Source organism: Plodia interpunctella, chromosome 20, assembly GCF_027563975.2.
Source record: "Plodia interpunctella isolate USDA-ARS_2022_Savannah chromosome 20, ilPloInte3.2, whole genome shotgun sequence".
NCBI classification, from domain to species: Eukaryota; Metazoa; Arthropoda; class Insecta; order Lepidoptera; family Pyralidae; genus Plodia; species Plodia interpunctella.
The window spans coordinates 488,045-514,886 of NC_071313.1; the positions used below are offsets into that span (position 1 = coordinate 488,045).

Below are 26,842 nucleotides of genomic sequence, written 5' to 3' on the forward strand. Positions count from 1 at the left end.
CGGTTACTTTAATGATATTTGTGTATTGTACACAAATTATTACAGCAATATGTCAAAACAAGTTTCGCTAATCTATTAATTATGCTTATTAACACTAACTACAATATAATATATAGGTATATCAATGCTAATGGTCATGTTATGTTAGCACACAAAGTGCACTGTGTCATATTTACCACACCAATCACACAACTCCAGCACATTTCTGCATTGGTATTTGAACCTTATTCCTTCATGTTTAGAGCGTGGATTCCATTGAAGACGCCGGGTCGTTCCACCTAAACTCGACGGAGACTACTAACAATGATCCTGAATCGTCAAGCGAGATTGCCATGGATGACAACAAACATCCTGTAAGCTACTAAAATTTCAATTTACTCAATACAATTTAATACATCTGCTATATTTTTATGTTAGCCTGGTAGTCCACTCTTTAATCGAAATAAATAAATATATCCGAAAATCGAAATAAATATAAATTTAATCGAAATAAATAAATATATAAGATTATAATAATGGGTTTAAGTGCGCGGGATTTGTGCACAATACCATTTCTTTTAGATTATATTATATTGACGTATATTTGCAGGTAAGCAACGACGAATCATGGACTGATGTGAATCTAAACGAGGACGGGGAGCGAGGGCCCGCTACCATTACTGGCAGGGCTAGGGACCACGAGGGAAATATACATGAAGGTATTCTTACCAACCTAATAATGATGGGAAAAGTCGCTGAAAACAGATAGGCCGGAAGAAGGAAATCTTGGCTGCAGAAAATCTGAGAATTGACCGTAATAGCGAGCGCGGTTGAGCTATTCCATCGATCTAAACACAAAAGAATAGTTAACCTTCACTATTTGTTATTTACTTGGAGTTAGTTAAAGGCTTAAAGTCATGTGTCACGACTTTTACGACTAGTGGCAAGTAGTCACAAACACATGAACTAAATAGATAACCAGTGTGTAGGTGCGTTGTAGGTATGACACTAATTTCGGATGAATGTGTTTTATTACCAATTTATCGCTCTATTCCTCTAATTCCAGATATAGACAAACAAATCCATATGCGGAACTCAGAGTCGCACCATCACCTACAGCAAAGGCATCAGAATAGAAGTCTGCAGGCGGCACAAAGGCATTTACACCCGGTAATTTATGTTCTCCTAGTATTTTTTACAATTTTGACAATCGCAAGAAAGAGCCAATCTTGGGTCTAGAGAACGAGATGCGCGTATTTAATAGAAAAGGAAGGCTGTCCCGCTTCTTTTTCTTTTGTATACGTACATCCTTTTCTGTTAACCCTCGATTAGGATCGAATATTGGGATCGGCCGTATCGGAGCGAGGGTTAGTTATTTCGAATATCAGAAGTCTGTAGGTGATTTATGTTCTCCTGGTACTTCTAACGATTAAATAGTTTAACAATCGCCAACTAAAAGCTGGACGTTTGTTTGAAACGTTAGAGAAGTCTAGATGCGGCGAAAAACATGGCCATATCCATCGCTCATACAAGAAAGAGAAACGCGCTGATAGACACAACAAGATTACAAGCGACAAGTTTTGTCGTCAACAAAATGTTGTACTTATCAAAAATGTCATTAAAAATACAATTAAAATGGCAGGACAACGAAACCCTGGCCGGTCTGAGCGCCATGAACGCGTCGCTGGCGGGCGGCGGCGCGTCGCGCGAGGCGTCGCTGACGCACAAGCTGGAGACGGCGCTGGGCCCCGTGTGTCCGCTGCTGCGCGAGATCATGCTGGACTTCGCGCCCTTCCTCTCCAAGACCTTGGTCGGAAGCCACGGACAGGAATTGCTTATGGAGGGTAAAGGTACCATTTTATTTGGCATGGTAGTGCTTTCTTTTATTTCTTATTTTTCATATATATTTTCTAGGCAGTGTGTATTTGATTGCATTCCGTACATATATCTTTTTACACACGCCCTCCTTGGGTCACCACGCCCGTCCGCTATCCTGGGTTCGATTCCCAGCTCGGGAAAATATTTATACTTGTGTTGTTGTGTATTGTTCCGTGTTTGTGTTCATCGGACCCTCGATACGAGCTTATTGCGTGGTGTGAGCCAGTTAATGTTGTCAATTTTTAAAATATATCCTGAAAAATAGGTACAAAGTCATTGCCTAGAAAATAAATCAAACTGCGTTATATGTTTCTCAATTTTTCAATTATTTTTGCTATCGGTTTTGCATGCATGGGTGTATAAATTCGTAGTCTTACTTGATACGGTAAAAGGATTTCGGGACAGAATATATGACATGTTAGTTTGACGTGTTGAGGGTTGGGGAAATATCGTTTCTTTTGGAGTGGATACTTCATCTATCAGGTTATGTGATAAATGAAATGAATTAGTGCATGGCATGATGCATTTTTAAAAGAAACATTCATAAATGTTTCTTGTAAAAATTTTTTGTTAGTAGTTAATTTGTATCTTCACACACAAACCCACGGAAGAGACTTGGATGGCAATTCTGGGTTGCTAATAATCAATCTCCTAACACTCGATTTAGTATTGCAATGATAAAAAATTAATGTTGTTCTTAATTAACCAGATACCAGAGACAATTATATAGTCTTTTTTAACATATTTTATGCTCATTCTCAATCCCAATCCCCAGGTCTTCAAACTTTCAAATCGAGCACGTCTGTAGTGGAACTGGTCATGCTGCTCTGTTCTCAAGAATGGCAGAACTCCCTCCAGAAGCACGCGGGACTGGCGTTCATAGAGTTGATCAACGAAGGGAGATTGCTGTCCCATGCGATGAGGGATCATATTGTGAGGGTCGCGAATGAAGCAGAGTTTATACTGAACAGGATGAGGGCCGATGATGTGCTGAAACATGCTGATTTTGAGGTGAGTGAGATTTAATGTCCTATCTTTCATGTTATCACAATTTATAGAAGTAAATATGGAAGTAAAAAGAATTTTACTCCCACATAGCATTCTCTAAATTACTTAATGGTGGACTGTTAGTTAATGTTTGTTTATTGTACTTTTACATATTGTATTTTGTGAAAAAGAGTTTAATTAATAACAAATGGCCTTTAAAAAGTTTTAAATTTATTTTAGTAATTTAATAACCAAAAGTTATCTTGTATATAGCTTAGTGTATTATATGTCAGACTATTGTAAATATGAATGAGACAGTGGAAAAGTTTTACTTGTATGGAAATAAAAGATTGTTTTTCTGCAAGTCATTTATCGACGTATCACTTACAGCACCTTGTTGTCTCGTTTTCCAGTGCGTATGCGCAACCACGAGCGCGGAGCGGGCGGAAGAGGAGAGGACGTGTGAGCGCCTGATCGCGGCCGCGCGGCGTCGAGACCACGCCGCCGCCGCGCGGCACCTCGACAAGCTGCGGCACACCGACGCTGCGCCCGGGTGAGTGCGCCCGGGTAGTGTTAATTACCTTAAGCCTCTCACTACCAAATAGGTAGTGAGAGGTTAAAACAAAAAAATTACTTGTTGTAAATTCTTTGTTTTAACGATTATTCGTAGGCCGTCATGTTAATATAATTTCCAGTGAAAAAAATACCGTGGTAGTAATGATACTTTCGAAGATAAGATAAAAATTAAATCATACATTTTTAGACTCGTCCAAATACTCCGTATGACATGTAGAAGTGACGTCACAACGTCGTAATATGCTCGCAACAAAAGCTACGTTTGTTCGACAGCTACATTAAATGTTACGTTTGCGGTAATGACTTCTTAATAAATGTTGTTAATTTTAGTTTTATATGATGTAATATTTATAAAAAAATCACTTTCCAACCAACTTTAAATCTTCGTACACATTGCACGTGCTACATTGTTATAGTATATGAATTATCATAATGATTCTAAATATGTCAATTTTACCTAGATTATACATATTTATCACAATTCTCTGACCTCTGACAAATAGGACGTGAAGTGAAGACGTGCCTGTGAAGGCCTAATTTGTAGACAAATGATAAGATTTGATCCAAGTGAGACGTGTCCCGGCAGCGTCAGCAGCCAGTTCTGGAAGCTGGACTCGTGGGAGGACGACGCGCGGCGGCGCCGGCGACTCGTGCCCGACGCGCGCGGCTCGCGGCACGCCGCCGCCGCGCGCGCGCGCGCCTCGCCGCCCGCCTCGCCGCTCGACGCCATCCTGCAGGTGCATTCATTCCACTTGTCTATCAGATTTCATAACTATCGTTTCAGTACATTTTGCGTGAAGAGGTGACAAAAATACACACATACATTAGTAGGATAAATAAAATTAGACATTCACACTCTTTGGGTTTAATTTGTCATCATCTCTATCTGTAAAATAGAGATGATAGGGATGCTGATTGTTAACAACACAGCAACGTCGAGCTCTTTGCAACACGACCGCAGCTGCTAACTCCAGTACACGTTATTGCGTTTTAAGTATTTTCCTATAAAGAGAAAGCGCGAAAAGATAAATCAGAATTTAAGGGATGATAACAATGTTTTTTTTGTAAGACGAAAATGAATATAGAACGCTACAGATAAAATAGTTTTCAGTAGGGTCAGTGGCTTCAGTTAAACACAGATTCTAGCAACCCGCTATGAAATAGGAGCTGAAACTGATCACATACCTGAAGATCGCCGCATTAGTCCCAGAAAAATGAATGACACCGCACAGATCCATCCTTCATCCTAAACGGATGGCAAAAATACCAGTTTTGAATCCTAGTAATAACACTTAATTTTTAAGAGCAATGCCTTTGTCAGCGGTACTAGGAACACATAAACACCAGTGGTAACGACTAGGACATGACCTGCAGGCTACAGAAGAGCTGCACTTGCGGCTGGCGGCGGGCGGCGCGGGTCGCGGCGCACAGCTGCCCACGCCGGCCGCCGCCGAGCTCCTCGACGACGCTGAGCTCCTGGTGGACGACCGCGAGATCGATGCCGATCTTACTGGTATTTACCGTTACATTTTTTTACTGTAGAATGTAGACCTGAACCCTCTTATTCATAAAAAACTTAAAGTATGGTATATGATGGTATGTCACTTTATCAATTTGCAATATTAGACTTGACTGGTCGAGACAAAATATGTAAGCTAACTTTACCACATTCCTAGATGGCACCTTATCGCTCACTTGGATGTGCTATGCTCACGTGGAGATACCTAAAGTATGCTTTCAGTTTTTTATGAACTGGATTTGGTTAATACGAGTACATCAAAACTGTAAAGCATTATGAGTAAAGCGTGTGATTGAAAAATAGATATTCATACCCTTTTGAAATTGTATAATTGCGTACACGAAACTTTGCCGTCTCATTCCATAAGGCGTAATATTATGGAATACTGAATATTTGTCACACTCTTGGAATACTAGACCATTGTGTTTTATGTCCAATACACTCTACAACATATTGTCCATATTTCCGGACTCTTTTGAGTACTGTAGCGTGTGGTTCCGCCCTAAAAGTGGTTTTAAACATCGTATTCTCCCGTTGATATCGTACGAAACATTTAAGACATATAGCTTTGGCATCTCATAGGTAACATTAACACTAAAAAGGACTGGACTCTCTCAACAAAACTTAAGAAATTAATATAATAAAAGATCCCAAAGGGTTCCTAGCGCGTCTAAGTAACTTTTACTTTAAATATTTTATTAAACATATAAAAAAATTGTATCCTTACTAAAGAACTCCTCTTAGCAACAAACGCAGTCGTGCAACGTTGCCATGGAATATTATCAGGCGTTACGTTTTCCCATAGGCCCAGTGAACATAAGCACGAAAGCGAAGTTAGTGGCTCCAGGTTTGGTGGCTCCGGGCACGGTGTCGCTGACTTCCACCGAGTTGTACTTCGAAGTGGACGAGGATGACCTTGAGTACAAGAAGATTGACCCTGAGGTGAGTCCGCTTTTATTATAAATTCTATCAAATATAACAGAATCTCCACCGAGGACTAAAAAGGCTTGATTTGTTTACTGTTTCGACTGGTTTATTAGGTACCTAATTATGAATTATTGGAGTAGTATCTTCTATGAATTATTATTTTTTGTACATATTAAGTTTCCTGTGTAGCCGATATAGTATATAGTAAAGAATTGTTATTCTTAGAATCAATAAACAAATTATTACTAAAATACCAAAGAATACAATTTCCCAACCTAATAAAAGCTAAAACAAAAAACGACCATAAAACATATTATATTATACCTTTATAAATTAACTTTTTTGTTAGCAGCTATTAAACAAATATTATAAATAAAGAAGACAGTCATTTGACAAAACGGAACTCAAATACGGTTCGACGTGTAACCTTTGTTACCGAATTTATGACGGTTTCTGTGTCCAAATTCAGGTTATAAAACGAAAATTATAACATTTTTCTCAGCTATATTCCTTGTCGTATCACATCAGTAATCAACCACTTGAAACTCAACTCTATAGTTTAGCAAATAAGATAGATTTTGGTTTGACTGTCAAAAAAGAGTAGTGATGTTATGGTTTGAAGGTGGATGGAGTATCGATGGAAGGTATAGGCGCGTGATACGGGCGGGTAACCGAATATGAGGCACTTAGCTGACCGAACAATGAGGCCCCGCGGCGCAGCGGCCCACGAGGCGCCACCCAGTGCTGGGAAGTTTCTGTTGTCGATGTGACATGTCGACAAAATGAATAAATTCCAAATAATTGTATTGCCCTTTCTTTGACGTGGAATGTCATACTTATTCGTATATCTACAATTATTCAGAACTTAATATAGAAAATTGCACCGCACCATTCGATATAGTAATAATATAATCTCAAATTTTGGTTTATTAATGAATTTCATGGGCAATTAATTTATAACAAATTACTTTATGGTACTGGATACTTGTTAATAGTCAATGTCGAGAATGCCGAGGAAGAACAAAAAGTGGGAAAACGGACCCTAGACTCCTATACTTGTCCTCCGTATTCCTCCTACCTGGAGAATATACATATATATGCGAAATCTTAAGATCATTGATTGAGTAAATAATGCGCAAAGAGGTAACAAACAAAAAATCTCACTTTCGCGTTAATAACATTAAGTTGATATCGATATCGATACTCAAGAGGATTAGCACTCCCATCCTTCGACTCTCGCAGCACGATTGTTATCCGACGAGCTGGGATGTCTTGTTTGTTTAGTAATACACGTACAGGTACGACTCATATCGGATCCTATCTTATATGCGAGTATTCTACGTTCCTCTCTTTATATGTTACCCTTCCAATTGTTATTCTATATGGGAAAAAGTAATATTGTGCTAGTTGCATTGCAAGAATGTAAAGTTTTCCAAATAGATATAACTTTTTTTTATTTTTTATATGTTGATAATTCTCTATTAGTTGAGAAAAATAATTACACCGTCATAGCTGACAAAATTAGGTAAGCCTGAAAAACTCTGGTCTAATTAATGTTAATCTCTCATCTCTCTCTCTCTCTCTCATCTGAGATTTTACCCAGTACCTTCCTCAACCTATGACTGCCGCAACCAAGTGTCCGTTTTTTTACATTTTCTACTCCACTTCACACGACCTTCGACATCCATTGTTGGCACCACACCACAACACCACACTATTGGTACATTCTTCTGCTATACGTCATCTATTATTTATCTCCGGGTACGTACGCCAGCGCAAGCACCAGACTGGTGATCGGTCCTCCCATTTTTGGACCATTTCACTCAGTTCGAAGAGCTTTTTAGGAAGTGAGGTATCTATAAACGACTGGTCTTAAAACCAGTGAATATAATCAAGCAACTATATAATCGTAAAGTTTACAGAGTACAAGTTCATCAGAACTTACACGCTTCGCGTCTACGCTTGCTCACGTCGAGTCGAGATGAAGGCATACGTTAGTCCAATGTACCACGAAGATATATTTTATTCAGTCTCTAAATCATAGACTGATTGCGTTGCATTGAACTGTACTGTGAACTTAAAATTTAACACTATTAATTATCAAATTGACTTATTTTACAGTTTTAATATGGAAATCAGGCTGAAAAATTTCAGCCTATATTTTCATATTTTTGCCGTGGGAAATTCGAGATGATAGATATATTTGCTTAGTCTCACTATACACATACCTAGTGTTTAAAAAGGAGATTGTTGTAGTGGTTAAAAATGATATTACAGTTGTCAAAATTCTTGAGTCTTTTACATCAATCAGGAATAGATAACATTCCTTATGAGATACTATTGATGATATTCAAGATACTTAACTTATTTCAGACCAAAGTAGACGAAGGCCCAGAGGGTAGCTCGTTCAAACAAACAAAATTTTCAAGTATATTGTTATAGTAAGTATACATAGATAATATGCAAACACAGTAAGAAGAAGCACAAATGAATGTGTCTCTCAATTTGAATTTGAGAAAAAACTATTGGTTGCTAATATAATTTATTTATTTGTGTAGAAGTTCATGTATACGTAATTAATTTGTACTTAATTTCAAATTCAAAATTCTTTATTCAATTTAGGATGATCTACAATCACTTATTGAGGTCAAAAAAAAATATTTAAACTAAGTCTAAGTCTTTCATATAATCATAGGTGCTGCTTATTTCTTTAATATTTTTAATATTTATTTTAATTTTTAATTAATATTTACTAGATTTAGTTTAAGACTCTTTTAACTTGGACCACACATCATCAAGACGTGTCCGTCGCGTTATTTACTGCGACTAATTCAGCCGATTCCGAAGATTGTAAATTGAAATCCTAATGGGGCATTTTATTTGTTTATGCTAATATACCGTTTTAATTATCGTTTCGATATGATGTGTGCAAGCGAGATGAACAAGCTTCGTTTCTCTTGCCACTTACATATTCGACATCTAATTCGTAAAATATAACGAATACTGATACTTTTCAAGTGTGTTAATTGCTAACGCTGGTGTCAGATTTTATTCAAGTCGCTTAAAGGCATCTGACATGACTTTCACGACTACCTATCTCATACACACTAGTGAGCTTAAACTTTGAAGGTCAGTGTGCAGGTTTCCACACTATGTTTTCCGTCACCGAAACTGACCGGAAGCAAGAGGTGGTCTATGAAAACATGACTCGAATACAAACTCATCTTATGAATGTTTGAACGGCATGCAATTCACCCATTGATATTATACTTGGGATGTTCGTTTAATATCATATTAATTAAAATATGTAATTGTTTGTTCAATGTCTAAAATTAAAAGAAAGATAAGGCTTTAGCGAACTCCACTGAACTCCTTGTGATCAAAACTAGGCGAAAGAAGTAGTGTCTAGCTAAATGAGAGATGAAACTAGCGGAGACGTAAGGAACATACCAAAATGCGTGCGTTGAGAATCCGAGCTATGCGGCCGGGTCCGGCGGCGTTGCCTCGAACGAACACAAATTTATAGCCGCATAATTTATAATTGAGTATTTTAATCAATTGTCAATTTTCCTACTCATTAGTTTTACTTGGGGAAAGCATTGTTATAAGAAGATAACCAATTTGATTTCGCGTCACAATGTATAATTTTGTCATGAGTCTACTAGCTGCCCGTCCCAGCTTCGCTCGGGGAAATCTATAATAAATTATACAAAGCTTCCTCCGGAATCACACTCTCGATTGGTGAAAACCTAACAGTGGTCTAGATTACTGTTAGGTTTGTTCAGTATTGAGTTTATCGCGTACATACAGACAGACGGGACTTCCTTTTGTAATACATATGTATAACACCAATATATGTTGTAATATCTCGTGATTTCCATAACGACTTTGTCAAATAGCTTACTAAAGCTATTATTTGAAGATTTCAATTACCACTTTGTAAAAAAGATTCTCTTTCTCTTTTCATAGTCGTATTTCCTTATTGTCGAGGGTGGTTGTGGCCATTACGTGGATTGCAATACACACAACATATTCCTTAGCATTATTTATGGTGTAGAAACTTATAGGCACAAGTAGGATTCGAACCTGGGATCTTGCGATCCACATGCGGTGTTAACCTCACCACCACCGCTTCAAATATAAAATAAGTAAAATATATTAGTATAGCTATTATTCGATGTGTTTGCGTACTTATGTCATTTGTTGTCAGAATCGTATAAAATCTTCTATTAAAATATGTACTAGGGCTTCATAAGTTATGAACGTGTTCGTTAATAGTAGAAACAACGCAGGACGATTTGCGTAGCTCTGATCTTATTGGCAGCCTGTGGCAATACAGTGCGTATGTTATTGCAAATGAAACGTCAATTTGTTGCTGAATATAATAGTGATATTATGCATTATTATGATGTCCAATTGAATATTAACATACATATTGTTTAAATTAACATTGATAGTCCGTGGTGTAGCACCACATACAATATTATACACAAGGTTGTCATTTAATAGCAATCCATACTTCTATACTAATATTATAAATGTGTAAGTATATCTGTCTGTCTGTGCCTTCTTCACGGCTAAATCGCTCACCACGCGGGCGAAGCCGCATGCAAAAGCTAGTAAAAAATAAATCAATGTACCGTTGCATAAGTATGTGAAAGTAAAACTAAGCAATTATAAAAGTATTTAACCTAAATTTAACAAATATTTCCTGCATAATTTAATCTTATACTATAACGTTTCATAATTTATTTACATAGAGAAATTAACAAATTATATCTTTTCTTAAAATTACAGGGAAGTCTGCCTTAGTTATTTTTGTACCTCAGCGATATGGATCTTTATTTACCCTGCATCGCGCAGGATTCCCACGTCATCGCTGACAACTGACACCCATAAATAAACATATTACATCACTATGACATATAAAAGAAAATAAATACAATTTTCATAAAATGAACTGTATTCCGTTCTTATAAAGTGCTATTTTTAAATGTCGTAAATTGAATAACTTTCATCTGCTCCTGTTATTTTTTTTTTGTAATAAATTCAACCCTTTGTAAATGCAATAAAGCTGTGTTTTGTTTTTGATTTGGTCGGTGCAATCTCCATTATTTTGAGATACATACCGTAATTTTATATTTAGTTTCTTAAGATTTAAAAAAAAAACGCTATACAGTGTCTGCTTTTTGTAACACTTCCTTGGCTAAAGTCGAAGTCAGTCAGTCAATCAAATATTATAATAGTAATTTATCAATAAACTGCAAACTATTGTGCTAGGGATAACTATATTGCAGCATGTGTGAATAATATTACCATTAATAATTTTAAAATTTATTTGTAATTAAGAAAATTTGCCGTTAATATATATATTTTTCAATTATATTATTTTTGATGTTCGAAATTACGGTAGCTATTTAACCGTTGTTTTGTTAGTATTATTTTTTACGATTGCTTGTTCGGTCAGTGACAGCAGTTCATTGTGGGCAGGAATTTAGGCGCCAGATTCAAAGATTAGGGCTCCCCGCCGCGCTGAGATCTATCGACAATAGCACATCTCTAGTTCTAGTATGACGGGTAATTTTTATATGCGAAATCGGTCAGAGACGTCTCACGTTATTTATTGGTATGTTACACAGGTGCTCGTTTACAGAGGTTTGAAACTTACGGGAAATACATTTTATAAAATTCTTTTGCTCTCGTTAATTCTAAATTCTCGTTGAGTCCAATCGTTGAACTAATTAGTTAAATTAGCTAGGTTTACCTGGAGTCAACTTTCATTTAAGCCGCCACAGATATGCGACATTCCACGAGTTTGTGTTTTTGTATGTATATTTAATTTTTATTTGAATAATTGTTGAGTACCTGTAGGACGTTACATACTCGTGTTTAAATGTTAATTACTTTACATGTTATCATGTGACGTTCCAGAAGCCCAGCCCAACTTAAGCAGAAAATCTTAAATATTTAATAAATACCTTCTTAATTCATGTTACTTGCTAGTAATACATGTAATTTAATGCTCCACCGACAAGAACTTAAATGTTCTTAAATGAATGATATATATATGATATATGATAATGACCAAATACAAATATTTATACGTGTATAATCATCAACAGCTATTTTAACGTCCCCACTGCCCACTGCGGAGGAGCTTAATAGCGCAGTGGTTAGCGCTCGGCATGTGATAGTGGCGGTTAAGACACCCTCAAAATGGTCTTTCATTGGATGGGTGACCAAAAATTATCTTGAGCCAATCCGCAATAATGGTGGTAGGTACTCTCGTATAAATAAATAAATGCATACCAAAATAAATTAACTCCCAAAATTAGTCAGTCATGTCATAGGTCATGCATATTTATCAGACATAATTACCAGGAATGCATAGCAGAGCAGGAGAGCGCGGCATCCGGCGCGCTCCCGGGGGCGCCATCGAATTCCTAATTGCCTTAACCCGGGGAGGAACTGCAGAACCGCTTCCTTATTTATACCATAAGAAAAAAAATCCAAATTCAGTTGTCGATCATCTGTTTTTGATCAGGAAATAGTCGAACGTCTTGGTTGGTCTCCTGGGTGTAGTTTTATATTTTTTTTCAATTTTTTGCCTATACTTTTGGAAAACGGAACTAATGTATCCTAAATAAGTCGGAACACGAGTCTTGCTTAAAACAATTGAATTTTTTTTTTTCATAACTTTTGTATATGTGTGTAGGTACATATGTTTTTTAATATTTCTTGGTCGATATTTTGGAACTTATCAACATATGTGTGTTCCCTTGGCCAACCTTGACTTTTAAGGCATCGATAAAAAGAAAAAAAAAACAAAACACAGCCGTAAACGTACCGCACGCAACCAAGTTTGCGCATTCCGAGAAACTAGCATATGTTTTATGCGGTCTTTTCACGCTACCCATTAATGGAACTTTGGTGTCATAGAGATATCGCTGTTTCATTATTTTCTTTTTTAATTTTACTGCCATTTCAGCCAGTGTTATTAAATTTTATCACTGTAATTATCCTTTAAGTTAATGTAATAAGTTGGTGCAATTAAAACTATTTATTACATCTATTCAGGATGTGGATTTCTTCAGGGCTAATGAAAACGTGATCGCTTTTTTTTTATTTAAGTACTAGATTTTCTTCCTTTCTGCCGAAGAAAAAGCTCGTATAAGTCAGTACAATTTATAGTCTTTCAGCCAGTGTTATTGAATTTTATCACTACCATTATCTTTTAAGTTAATGTAATCATTTCACGCAATTAAAACTTTATTATAAAAACTATTGTAAATTACAAGCGGTGCTGGTTATACAGGAACAACCAGAAACATGATTTCGTTTTTGTCAATTTCCTAGGTTTTTTTTTTTCTTCTTTCTTATAAGAATGTACGCTATTAGTGTTTCAGTCAGTGTTTTATTTATTTTTATTACTGTCATTAACTTTCAAGTTAATGTAAACAAGTTAACGCAATTACAACCATTCATATATTTATATTACACTTAAGAAAAAGCTTCTAGTCGCTAGCACGCTCTTATTGTAAACCAATTATACGAATACTTTTCGTATCCGTGTAAAATAATGGAGACTTTTTTTTTAAATATCTTGGTTTTGAAGAAAGCTAAATAATGACAACAGTTTGTCTACTGTAGTCACACATAATATTTTGTTCAGTAATCAAATTATTGAATTTTTGGCAGAAAATGCACTGTTTGTAATTAAGTACTCTACTTATCAACATTCTCACGGAGGGAGGGGCGGCAGTCGGCACTTACGTTGCTAGCTCCTTTTGTTAATACGTTTATGAAATCTGTTATTATTGAAAGAGCTTTTTGTTTACAAATGTAACACTAATCATAATCGCGAATATTCGTCGAATTATTTTCATTGACAAGTCATGGAATATTAATAATTTCGAAGTGAACTACGTTTTGTACATGTTAATAGGTTAATTATAACATCAGCGCATTTGAGTGACATGTGAATTTGGTCGTCGGCGCCGACATTCAGGCACGTAGTCCAAAGACAATGGACAATAAACTCCGGCCGTGCAATATCAAAATAAAGTCATCTCGAATACGTGATAAGAAAGCAATACTCACGAATTGATAATCAAAATTTCTCGGAAATCATTTTGGAAACATATGGGAGTTAACTTAATCGCTCTACGTGCAGTTATTTTTACATTTTTTTTATTTAACTTGCAATGTTCGTGTAAGAAAATAACGTGTTTTCGGTTGTTTCAAGCTGAATTAGAACGACTGCTCGCTCGAATCCTACAGAGTTGCAACGGCTATACATTATGATTAGTGTAACTTATTGCTAACCCGCGTACAACTCTTTCTCTTATCTGAGCATTTTCCCGGTTTCTTCCTCAGCCGTTGAGCGTTGGAGTCCGCTTTCCTACTTTTTCGTCTCCACTTCGCACCTCGCATTGGCACGCATATGCTTGACGACATCAAGCAAGCATTTCTTGGGTTGGCCAGGGCCAGGCGGGAGCGACATAGGTAGTCAGACATTTGTTCCCTACTACTCCTCCTTTTAACTATAGTAGATGTTACCAAATATTAAAATGAGGTTAATTTTAATTTAGGTTTTGTTTTAATAATTGATTTTTACCATGAATTAATCTATGTTGATTAGTATTGTAATTGAAGTTTAGGGAATCAAATGATTGTGATGATGGTGGTGAATGTTGACCCGTTGTTGTGGATGTTTTAATCACTAGTATTAGGATCGCATAGCGCAAAGATACCATTGCTCAACTTGCAGATTGGACTATTTTGCAGAATACACAGGTAAAACAAACGCGTGCTCGCCCCGGGCGTCGCGGCGGGTGGCCGACTGCCTGTCCCTCTAAGCATACCTTTTGTCAGAGGATGATTGCCTGGTCCTTGAGTGAAAGATTTGCATTGCACTGGTTTTAAGCCATACAGACCTGTTTGATTAGTTCAAAGTCCATTATAGAATATAGTTTATTAACTAAAATACGACTAGATTTGATTGGGAAAGTGGCTCACAAGCAATCTTCCAAATCTTGTTTTGGTCTTCTAAAAATTGTATTAATAACAATCCGGTGCCTTTGATGTTAAATCTAATGGGTAATCAACGGCGTAATGACTAAAATGCCAGTAGCGACTACTGTATTGGTTTTGCTTCAAAATCAATCATAGATTTTAATGAGGGCCGTCTATTTAATGTATGAGAGTACCAGGCGGTTAGGAGTCTCGTGGATATATTTCACCCATCTATAACACCGTCAGTCGTTATCCTGCATTCTTTCTATCTCATTACTCATTATTAAAAGTGGCTACCGTTACCGATAATGGTGACTTGAGAAGAGATAGACACGATTTAAATATTTTAAAAAACTTACTTTACTGGATTGACCTATGTTTCACCGCCAATTATTTCTTATTTCTTGAGATCTCGAGAGATATTTTCTTATTCTGTTATATTATATTTTCTTATCTTCGAATCTTTAATACATGTTTCCATAACAATATTACAAAGGGAAAAGATTCGTATTGTTTATTGGTTCGTAATGAATAAAGTCATGAACTACTGGAATGATAGATTTTGATAAAATTTGGCAGAAGAAATTGATAGAAGAAATCTTCAGGAGTAATATAGGCTACATATTATGGTTTTACCCGAGCGAAAACCCGGGCCGCAAGTGTTAGTTGTTATATTAGAATTATTACTTAAACTATCATTCAGTTCGAGTGTAAGTTTTCCCCATTTCTAGAGTCCTTTTCTTCTTTGTTTGTCATTCCTTCTCTGTCTGATGTTTGACTGTCGAGTCGCGTCATGTATTGTCTGCCTGAGATTTGTACTTTTATTTTTGCTGTCATCTATCTATAGCACAGCTATTAAGTCTAGTCCAATTAGAGTGAACACGCAATGTGCCACTTCTGCTACTCCCAGTATACTATGCGTCCGTGTAATTGGTAATTTATATGTAAAACGGAACGCGGGCGGCTCGCTGCGTCAATCATACGAGCGTGCGTCGTTCTGATGTACAAATAAAACATTCACATTGCTACCAAGTGTGTGGATGTCTGCTTTGTTGGAGTGAATCTTCTTGGTATATTTATGAGCTAATAATTGAATTTAAAATAATTTATTATTTTGATATTTCCTCGACTTTTCGCGCTGGCTTTACAAAATATCTGCTGTGATGGTGTCTTGCCCATATAATAATATGAATATTAATATTTTTGTGTAATTGAAAGTATATACTACCCTGAATTCTAATATATTTTGTGAACTAAAATTACTTTGCAATAACGACGAGTGGATCTCCACCATAAAATAGGAAATCTCTAATACTTCTTTCGCTGTCGTACGAGGCGATTAAATGTTAAAAACCTTGACCGCTAATAGGCATTCTCAAAGAAGGTTGACATCAAGGAGCTGACCAGACAAAATCGCATCCGAATCTACAAAATGTTAACATTTTGCGTGGACTTTTTGGCTACGGGGCATCATACGACCGAAAATACACTCAGATGAAAAAGAGGCTTTCCGATTTGGCCTTGTTATAAACGAGAAACAGTGCCAATAAAAAGGTATAAATAAAAAAATCGTTTGATAAATGTCGTGATGATGAATCATCTTACCAAGCTAACATGAACCGAAAGAAAGTTCACAAGAATTTTATAACACCACTCACCCACACTTTACCCATCGCAAATTGAATTTTAATTTACGCTCCGTCCAATATATCACGTGCTAATTGATATTCGGTAATTGCTCGTAACTCTTGCTCGTCAATAAAACCGGCGATGCACTAGGACGCTGCTTCTCAACCTTATTGTTACATGACTCATCATAAATACATTCATAATTTATACCTTATTATTTATACCTTACGGTGTTGTGCTTTGATTACATGAAGAAAATGAGTTTTTATAAAGCTCATTTTCTTCATGTAATCAAAGCAATTCCATATTAATCTTCCCATGGTTCGAAGACCGAGCAATATGTTTTTTCTTTCCTTAAATAAATAAATAAATAAATAAATAAATACAAATCTATTAGGACAAATCACACAGATTGAGCTAGCCCCAAAGTAAGTTTGAGACTTGTGTTATGGGATACTAACTCAACGATATTATATTTTATAACAAATACATATATAGATAAACATCCAAGACCCGGGCCAATCAGAAAAAGATCATTTTCCATCATGACCCGACCGGGTATCGAACCCGGGACCTCTCGGTTCAGTGGCAAGAACTTTACCACTGCGCCGGTAATTATCCGGTGCAATTAATCGTAATCTTTATATTTCCTGTCATACTCGCATCCACTCCTAACTCATATATGTAAAAAATTCAGTGTTTCAGGCGTTAAAATGCTAATAACATAATAACAATTACAAATTAAAAAAAAAAAAAGTATATGATTTGTAAAGTAATTTTAACCTAAATTATTTCAAATCTAGTAATTCCTCAGTTTCATAGTAGGACAGTGGTACGTTTGAGAGCCACTGTCATTTGCAATAAACCGCTGCGCAGGCGCCTCTTTACAGCGGGCACGGCACCGTCGTAAAACTTACTTCTCGTTAGTTAGCCCATTCTTCAGCCCATTCTCTTGCGCTCTAACCCTGACTATTGTGCCTAGTGTCTGATTTATATTCTCTAGCGATTATTGCTAATGCGTGTTTTAATTTTGTGATTTTTTTATTACGAGCCCCAGCTCGTAATAAAAAAAATCTCGCAAAGTCCCAACTTTGCGTATTGGTTTGACCACATAATAGAGAAATATCTTACGTTCAGTTCAGGCCAGGTTCTAACTTTCATGGCACTCATTGTACTCATCGTATCCTCGATGCTTTGACAAGCTTGACCTCTCATCGATCTGAGGGTGCAACCAGCAACGGCTCTCTCCTCAACTCAACGGACATGTTCTTTTCGTCAGCCAGCGTCAGCAATTACAAATACTTTCATAATGCGTTGTCATGGAAACTGAAGCGACGTCGAAAATTTCAATTTCGAACAATCAAAGAACAAACGTAATTTAACTTGCAAATTTTAAAATAAAATCTTGTAATAATTGCGTATCTCCTGAAATTGTACAAAATTCCCACGTAATTGTTGCTGTTTTCTAGCTATTTGCTCAAAAAGATTTTCACACGAACAGAAACATTCCCTAAAAACATTCGAAAAGTTCGATACACGGGCACTAATTAGATTAAAACAAACGGACGTCTCGAACTAAAATGTTACATGTCAGCCGACACATTTTATTGAGGCGATTTGAAAACATTCGGCCGTCTTATCGGCCGTTATCAAGACCCACCTTCCAGCTGTAAGTACATTCGAATTTTATTCGCCCGTCGCCAATAATTTACTGTCTTATTTTTTTAAACATGTAAATTTTTGCCGCTAATGAGCCGCGTATTTCATCGGGTGTGTTTATTCACAAAACACTGCGTTTTTTCTGTCTCGCAAGGTGGTTGGAATGGTGACATTTGTGACCGCTGGACAGCTTATGCTTTCCTAGTATAGTTAATAGACATTACAGTTTATAAATATTAATTTGAATAAAATTATTTCCATATCTGACGACCGATTAATATTGGTAACGAGTGGTTGTGCTGCAGTCAACTGCTTGCCATGTTACCCTGCCTGCGTAAACCGCGATACATTTTATTGTAATAGCCGCGAATTCAAAATGGATTCATTTTGAGAGCTTCGTAAAGTATAGATAGATATATAATAACTACAACAGCAATGAGGTACTAAATAATTATAGTCGGTCATTCGAAAACAAATTTATTTTTATTTCAAATACCTAAAACAATCCAACTCTAGATCATAGCCATTCATAATTAAAAATACACATTAATTATCGGTTTGGGCGTTGATTCTGCTAAAGTTAATAACACGCCACCGTAGTTCCGTGTAAATAAGAACTACTATCGAGTCGCGATATTAACTTAACATTAGCTGAATCTCGTCCCTGGAGTGACATCCCCTTAACTACCTCCACCTGTTACCAGTCTAGTTAATAAAGCGGGACCGATCAATCGGGCCGATCAAGGGAGCGACATGTGTTCGCAATCTGATAACGATAGGTCGTATAGGTCGGACTACAGGTGGCCAAGGTTTACTACACGCAACTTTTGTTAGATAATATTTTATGGATCTTTTTAGTAGATTTTGCTCACGTCAAAATTTGCATCCTTCTAGTTAGAGGAATATTGAAAAGTTCAAATAATAATTATATTACTTTATGATTTTTTGTCTGGACTAGCACTAGTGAGTCTTTAGATTAATGAAACTCTCGAGATATGTCGATATTATCATATAACGCATTAAATTATCACTAACCTCGAAAATATTAATTTATACGTAGAAATTCTAAGGAATGCGTCTCATCGCCGCGGGGATTTCGCTCGCTCGTTTTTATTTGGACAAGCCCAAAGTTAAGAGATGCTAAGGTTATGATGGATGTGTCTTGCCCCGCGGGGGCGGGCCCGACTATTAAAAAACAATAAGCCATGGACGGCCAGTGTCTTCCACAATTTGTAGCCGTAGCTACTCATCTCTATACTCTCAAATCTAAATTTAAAATTTTCGAACTTACTGCCATTTAAATAAGTTTCGAATTCTTTTAGCGTTATGTTATTCTAGTTCTCGAACGTATAAAACAATCGATTTTGGATCGTAGCTTTGTGAAAATTAGAGTTGAATTGTTGTAATGCTATGCAGTCCTAGTTAGGCGATGGAAATTGCTTTTGACGGTTAAATTGTTAATTAGATTTTAATTGATGGCTCACACGTGTCGTTAGTTTTTGTTGAGGCTAACCCGTTGTTTATTTAATGCAAGACTAAATATGCACGATACGAATTAATTGATATTAGAAAGACTCTTAGTGTTGTCATAAATTCCTATAATGTCAGTAGATCCAGCAATAATGTCAAACCATATAATTTCGTACTTATTATTACTGAGAAAAAAGTGTCATACGTGTTATTTTTATTGCAGGTAAGTACATCGATTGCAGTACATAAAGTTGGGGTTCAAGGTAAGTGAATATTATCCTATGCAGCATTCAAAGGTCTACGGGCGAAAATTGTAGGCAACTTCTGCGGAATTATGTAAAAGATTTCTGATCCTGAAAAAGTGATATATGTTGTGTTTCCATCTCGACCGAATAAGAACAAACGTGCAACTAAATACAAGAAATAAATCTCACAAAACAACGTTAACACAACCAATCTTGGATGTAAACAAATATTTTAGCCGTTTCACTCGATTGACGACTACTGCATTGTGATCCGTATGTACTTGTTTGGGTAAGGGAAATTGGGAGATGCGGCGCATAAAAAGCGTGTTAAGTTTCGTTTCTTAACTCAATCGATATTAATGTAATAGGACTTATTAGATGATATGCACGGACGGGCACAGCGTCAGTGTTAAAACTATCTTCATTTAGAATGCGTTGAGTATTTTATCAATTTTTAAACAGTGGAATATTAGTGAATGTTCCGTCTTCCCCATTTTGTTGATATGTATCAGTCAGTAACTATATTTAGGCAAAATCCTTTTTCTATCTTCATTTAGAATGCGTTCGAGTATTTTATCAATTTTTAAACAGTGGAATATTAGTGAATGTTCCGTCTTCCCCATTTTGTTGATATGTATCAGTCAGTAACTATATTTAGGCAAAATCCTTTTTGTCTGAGATTTCTTGCTCGTCTGAGCTCTGTTTCTGAGGTCGTCTCCGTGAGGTAACGGGCGATCCAAGGGCGGGCAGTTACTTTGCACAGAGAATTGCCATAGCAGTTCAGAGGAGTAATGCTGCCAGTCTTCTTGGAACACTTCCAAGCGGCGACGAGCTGGAATTTCTTTATTATTTATAATTATAAGTTTTGTAAAAAAATATATTTAATTTTTTAATGTTTTTTAAAAATAATAAATTTTGTATACCTAAAAAAAAGTTACTATATTATTTTAAAACAGATTTCCCGAACATGTACACATCTCTTTGATTCTATAATCTGTATAAAAGCCAACGCATTCCCTTCTTATAATGACAGTGCAAGTTGCTTGTGGACAGTAATAGCCGCAGTTACAAATAAAATTAATTGTGTACTGTGACGCTAAGTGCTCCTACACTTTATTACGTACGTCCCGTTGTCTTTTGGTAGTGTTTCACAGGGAGATCCGATAAATAACATCTTGACAAAGATCCTCTTGTGTTTACTGATTGAAACAGTAACTGTTCAACTCTATTACGTTAGTAGAGCACAAATTCGTTTGGATTTCATCACATAATTCTTAAGAATCTTTTAGTTCCGACATCGAATCAAGTCAAAAAATTTGCAAGTGCATTTCAAGTTGAAAAGCCAGTTGAAAGGCTTAAGTAATTTAAGATGATAACTTTTCTTTTGATAATAAGCTGGGCTCTTCTACCCAGCTCGAAAAATCAGTTGAGCTGGATGATCGTGAACTTCTGTTTTAGAAGAAATGTACTATGACCCAACTGACAGACATGCCTGGTTTGTGAAATAAGGTACAATATCACGTCTTTACCCTTTAAGAGGTAGACAGAATCAAAAGTTCTGGAACTCGACGGCTACATTTGGCTGTTTGTCGGGCTTATTGGTGGAAATGATATTAAATAGTGTTGGTTTATTGCTAGCCTAGCGTTTCTTATTTATAGGCCTATACCTGAATTTGAAGAAGAGTTTTACATTCTGCTCATCTAACACGTTGTATGTTTTTCTTTGGCTCCCAGACCTGTATGGAAGTCCAGCAGTATTCAAACCTGGGTCCTATTATTACTAAAGCCGTATTAACCACAGAACACGCAGCTTCTTCGCAAAGCTAGTAAATCCCGAGCTTGTCCGAGAGCGTCCGGACATAATCACTATAATCAAAGTGATCGCGTCAGAACGCTGTATATCATGCGAGAATTACGGTATTGAAGCGAGGTTCAGGCCTGCTTCGGACATGGTGATTTTCATATTCTCAATGGTTTTATCATTCCCTGGTACATCTGTACCACAAGTACATCTGTATCACAAATGAAGATTTGTTTTCAATTACTAAAAGTTTAAAGGGTTTAAACTAGTCAATTTGTGACTTGAATAATTATTATCTACCTATTAGATATTAAAGTAATATGCTTTCAATTCAATTGTACTCATTATTATTTTTTTATATTATCTATTGTCCATTAGTATATTACCTACTTTCTAGATCCACACTTTTAAAAAATAAAAAATTATGAGTCTATTATTATTAGGTTATTTTTCGCTTTTTCTGCATAAATAAAAATAGAAGAATAATAAATATTAAACTAGATGAACTTATAATAAAGATAGAATGAGATCTAGCGAGTACCAGGATAACAGAAGAATGGCATAGTTTAAAGATAACCAATCGGTAGGAACCCTAGTGGGCGCGGTATCACGATAACCACAGAGTTGCTGGTCAGCTACTGACGCCGTGTGTGGTCTTGGTCTACGATCCGCGTGGGGCCTTAATACCTTTTTGTTTGGTTTCAGTACTCTGTCTCTATGAACTACTCCTCTCTATTATCAAATCGTTTTCCCGGCTGGCTGTGACGCCTCGAAGCCCGGGTTCGATAAAAAAGTACCGTAACATTGAAGATTCGGATGTGATTCTACGACTGACCAACTGGCTGAAGTCAACCCTTGGAAATGCTGTCGTTGAGATTTTGCTTTTAGGCTTTATATCCCTTAGTCACATCGTATGACATCCACTGGAAGACATGGAGTAGTAATATTCTAGGGCGGGAACCACACGCCACTCTATGAACTACTCCATAAGATCCTACTAATACCAGGGTGACATAGATGTAGGATAGTTTAATATTAGTACTTAATTCTGTATATATATGATAGTCAACTCTTTAGGACATGCGGAAGCAGGTAAAATTTTACTTCCAAGATTTTATTACAGATAGACACACAGACAGGACAAGTGAAACTAAATAAAAGCTTGTAAAATAGAAGGAACTCCGCCGACAAAGCCTAACTCCTAAATTATTATTTTTTTTGAAACAGTGAACATTTTTCCCGTGGACCAGTAATTTTTTTAAGAAATTTCTCCTTCCCAAAAAGGCAATACGGTTTAACTCGTTTGAAAATCAATTTCACGCCACTTTTTTTGGTAATTTCGCGTGCAATAACTCAAAATATGAACGCTTATGTTGTACCAATAATCTATAAACAACAATTTTCCCATGCTTCAACTACCACTTTACATTTACATCTGTTTGAAGCTTTATTACTATCAGTTTAAAGTCGAAAATGTAATATTTTTTCGTGAAACAACTTTGCAAATCACTCATAGTAGTGTTTTAACCCTTCAGCGCGTCACAAATTTTCGTGAGCTCTAAGGTGTACGTTTTAAAGGTGGTTTTCGCGTTTATCTTGGGGTAATTAATTTTGTAAAGGGTATAACTAGTTGCCAGAGTGTGTATTACGGTTCTTGTTTTGTTGCTCTCGCCTAATTGTAGGTTCTCGACGCCTGCGAGCTTGTTAGTAGGGCTGCCGATAATATTTTAAAGATTTTATTATTAGACTTGCATAAAAAATTAAATTGTTCAGCGTACGATTATCGTCACCAGCCCTGATTTTAATCAACTTATGTAGTCTTGTTAATTAGGTAATAAAATCACATCAAAATACAGTAATTATAAAGAAACTTTCAGAAGTCGTGCTATATCAAATTATGTTATTTAACTTTATATAATACCTAATTTTGTTTGAAAACTTTTATAAAACAAAACAAAAACTCTACAACAAACACATTAAACAAAGACATTAATATACAATGAATATAGGAATCAATTGAAAGGAAGGATGGTGAAGAAAATTGTTGTAAACGCAAAAATGTGCTCATTAATTACCCTTTGACGCATTGACTTCTCAACACATTATGCAAACACATTTTTATACGTACTGAAAGGGACTTAGATTGGAAAAAAACAATACGTAGCTACAACAGCTATTCAATAAATAACGAAAATCAATATTAAATTTATTCAATAAAACTACATCTAATTTTCATAAATTGACAATCAACAAGCGAGGGTTGTATTCGTCTCGAGGCTAGGGCGTGTACACACGGCATTAATATGTCGCCGCCGTGTGTGGCGGCCCTTACTCAGCGGGCCGCGAGAGCCGCGGCGACCAGTGACGGGTTAAATTGAAAAATAAACAGTGTGAGTGATGCGCGCAGGTTGTTGACTCACTGACTGACTCGGCCCTTGACGGATGACGCGAAATTTGCACTGTTATTGATATTAATTGCAGTTTTAACGAGCTACGGTGTTTTGGTGAATTTTTCGCTGCTGGTTTGTGTGTGTAGATTGTTGTTTATTAAATTTTAAACTGTGGTCGGAATTTAATTTTTTTGACAAGCTTTTATTTTTCACCTGGTATGGTCTGTCTTGTTAAATCTGACTGATTAATTCTGACCCACTTTTCAGTTGAGCTGAATTGTACTGATAGATACGTGTGACGGTTGACAGCGCATTATTATGACACGGGGCTGATGATAAACCAAAAGGTGGAACCAAAAACTGTTAAGCTAAAAACTGTGTTGTCATGATAAAAACACTATCGAATTGTCATCGTTTAATTAGTTTTCATTCTACAAGTTGATACTCACTCATTGTTATAATTATAGCTTTTCAAGTCCAACTCAACTGTATATAATTTCCTCAGTTTCCGGTAGAGTGACTGAGTAGATCTTACCAGTTGAACTACGGGGCAATTTTCTTCGCAAAAGTCTTTCTGACTCGTAAGTTTGGTAATACATATAACATAAGTAAACTCGTAAAAAAATACAAGAAAGCTTCGAAAGGCGTACGCTATTGAGTTTCCTTCAAATTAAAAAAAAAAATATTACACTTAGGAATATCTACGATAGCATCACTTACTAACTTCAAATATTGAATAATACTATGTCTACCGCCGACATCCAAAGCGCAGGTGAAGAAGAATCGGCATAAGCTGCTTGTAAAAAACTCAAAATTAGTCTCCTCAGAAAATAATATGGGACTGCCCATATTTTAGTCCATTAGTACCGGCCCGCAATATATCATCTATCGTTGTGTAAACAAAGGTGGTAAATCAATGAAGGAGAGAGCCCTCGCCCGCGGCCCCGCCCGCCTTCGCCGCTTAGCGCCGGAGCGATCCTCGAGTCATATTACGGTCGTTTACACCGCAAAGTTTGATTGTAGATGTAATTATTTATGCTACTATTCAATTTGACAATTAATTTGCAAACAAGACTTTAATTTTGGTACCTCTTGGTAAGTGACGTTTTTCAGTCGCATCGGCCACATGCCCTCAGCCAGCCAAGTACCTTGTTTTCATTTACTATTATTATTCAAATTCAAATTCGAAATTTATTCAATTTAGGATGATATACATCACTTATTGACGTCAAAAAAATTACTTAAACTTATGAAGAACCTTTGTGTTAAGAATATTGAAAAATGTGAATCGGCTGTTGTTTTTCATACTAAACTTGAAATACAGTAGTGCCTAAACATGTCTTTACTTGATTTAGAAAGAAAGATCTATGTTAAATGTTGACAAATTATTCATCATCATCATCATCGCAGCCATTTTCTATCCACAACTGAGCGAAAAGCTCTCTTCTCTGCTCTTCTCTTCTATGCTAACTTTTTCTGTCCTGTGCTTATCTAATCCACGTACGTAGCGACTTGGATGATGTTATCGTCTCGATGCCGGTCGTCCAGCACTTTTCTCTCTGAGATTATTTTATATCTAGTATAAATTGATTTGATTAAATAATATTTCTCATCCGAGACGTCGGTGTAAATGTTCCTCTCGCGGGCTCTACGGCTGAATTGTTTTTAATGGCGTTTTAACTGTTTAATGGTTTGTTATTTTGGTTTGTGAGCGTTCGGAAATTACAAGCGTTTGGCCGCTGTCGGAGCTGAATCACAACGGGCTCTCTTGTTCAATTTCACATAGGAAATACGAGCGGGTTTACGTCTTTCTTCTCAACAACTAAAACTAGAAAAGTATTTTTATGAATGGCTACAACATACTCATATTCGACTGCTGGCAAAAAGCTTGCGCCCATTCTCTTCTCTTCTTCAGGTGTCTCTGTCCCTGGTCTATCTCCATCTCTTGTCGAAATCTCCGAGTTAATTCGACCATTTAGTCCTATTTAGGCTTGAGTCGTTTTCTACTAATTCACATATCTGTGCAAATTCTTTGCATTTTCCCTGACATTACTAAGTTCAAGATATCCGTGCAGGACATTTTGACACGCATCGACTTTACCTATATTATCGGCCGATACCAATTAGTATCAAAAATACGTATACTTAAAGAAAATCGCCTCGCTGCTTTAGGAACCGATAATCTCAGCCTAAGTATAGTCATACATAAATATGGCCGATTTTTTAAAAGTCTTTTTATTCTTTTTATTCTTTTTCTGGGGTCCAGTCTGTTTCGCACATTGACAGAGTAGCAATCATTCTATCAATCAAGTAAAAGACAGCGAAATTATATTAAATTGATAACACCAATTGAAAATGTCGTTTGTCACTTACACGCCAGCTGATACAAATGATGTTATTTATTTATTACACATGCAACGTATTGTGAGCAGCAATTACACGAATTCTAAGTACTAATTGTATATGCAATACTAATAATATGCTAATATAGATATCTATATTCACAATTATTACTATGTAAAATCTTTAAAATGTTTGCCTTAAGCTATTGTTCATTGATTTTTCTAAGTCTTAAAATCAATATTATTTTCATGATAAGTAAAAAATGGTGTTACATGTAACATAGTTTTATAATAAAAACAATAAGCAAATCGGATCCTAGGCTCCGACTTTTTATGACTAAAAGGAACCGAGAATATGAGAGAGAGAAAGACGAGAAAACAGTTTTGATTATAAAAATCTCCCGCGATCAGTCCAGCTTGAGAGG

At 36.3% G+C, this 26,842-nt stretch overlaps 1 protein-coding gene across 20 annotated transcripts in view; it reads left to right on the plus strand.

Annotated features, from left to right (window-relative positions):
• rg (rugose) overlaps positions 1-26,842 on the plus strand; it is a 397,734-nt gene that overhangs the window by 250,412 nt on the left and 120,480 nt on the right. For 14 of the 20 annotated variants that reach the window (XM_053760674.2, XM_053760675.2, XM_053760681.2 and 11 more), the window contains 9 exons: positions 243-353; positions 590-698; positions 1,046-1,149; positions 1,622-1,829; positions 2,633-2,868; positions 3,258-3,397; positions 4,007-4,151; positions 4,789-4,933; positions 5,745-5,881. In XM_053760674.2, the coding sequence (XP_053616649.1) occupies positions 243-353; positions 590-698; positions 1,046-1,149; positions 1,622-1,829; positions 2,633-2,868; positions 3,258-3,397; positions 4,007-4,151; positions 4,789-4,933; positions 5,745-5,881 (1,335 nt within the window). The remainder of the gene's footprint in view (positions 1-242; positions 354-589; positions 699-1,045; positions 1,150-1,621; positions 1,830-2,632; positions 2,869-3,257; positions 3,398-4,006; positions 4,152-4,788; positions 4,934-5,744; positions 5,882-26,842) is intronic. The other 6 variants (XM_053760671.2, XM_053760676.2, XM_053760682.2 and 3 more) reach the window with 1 other exon arrangement.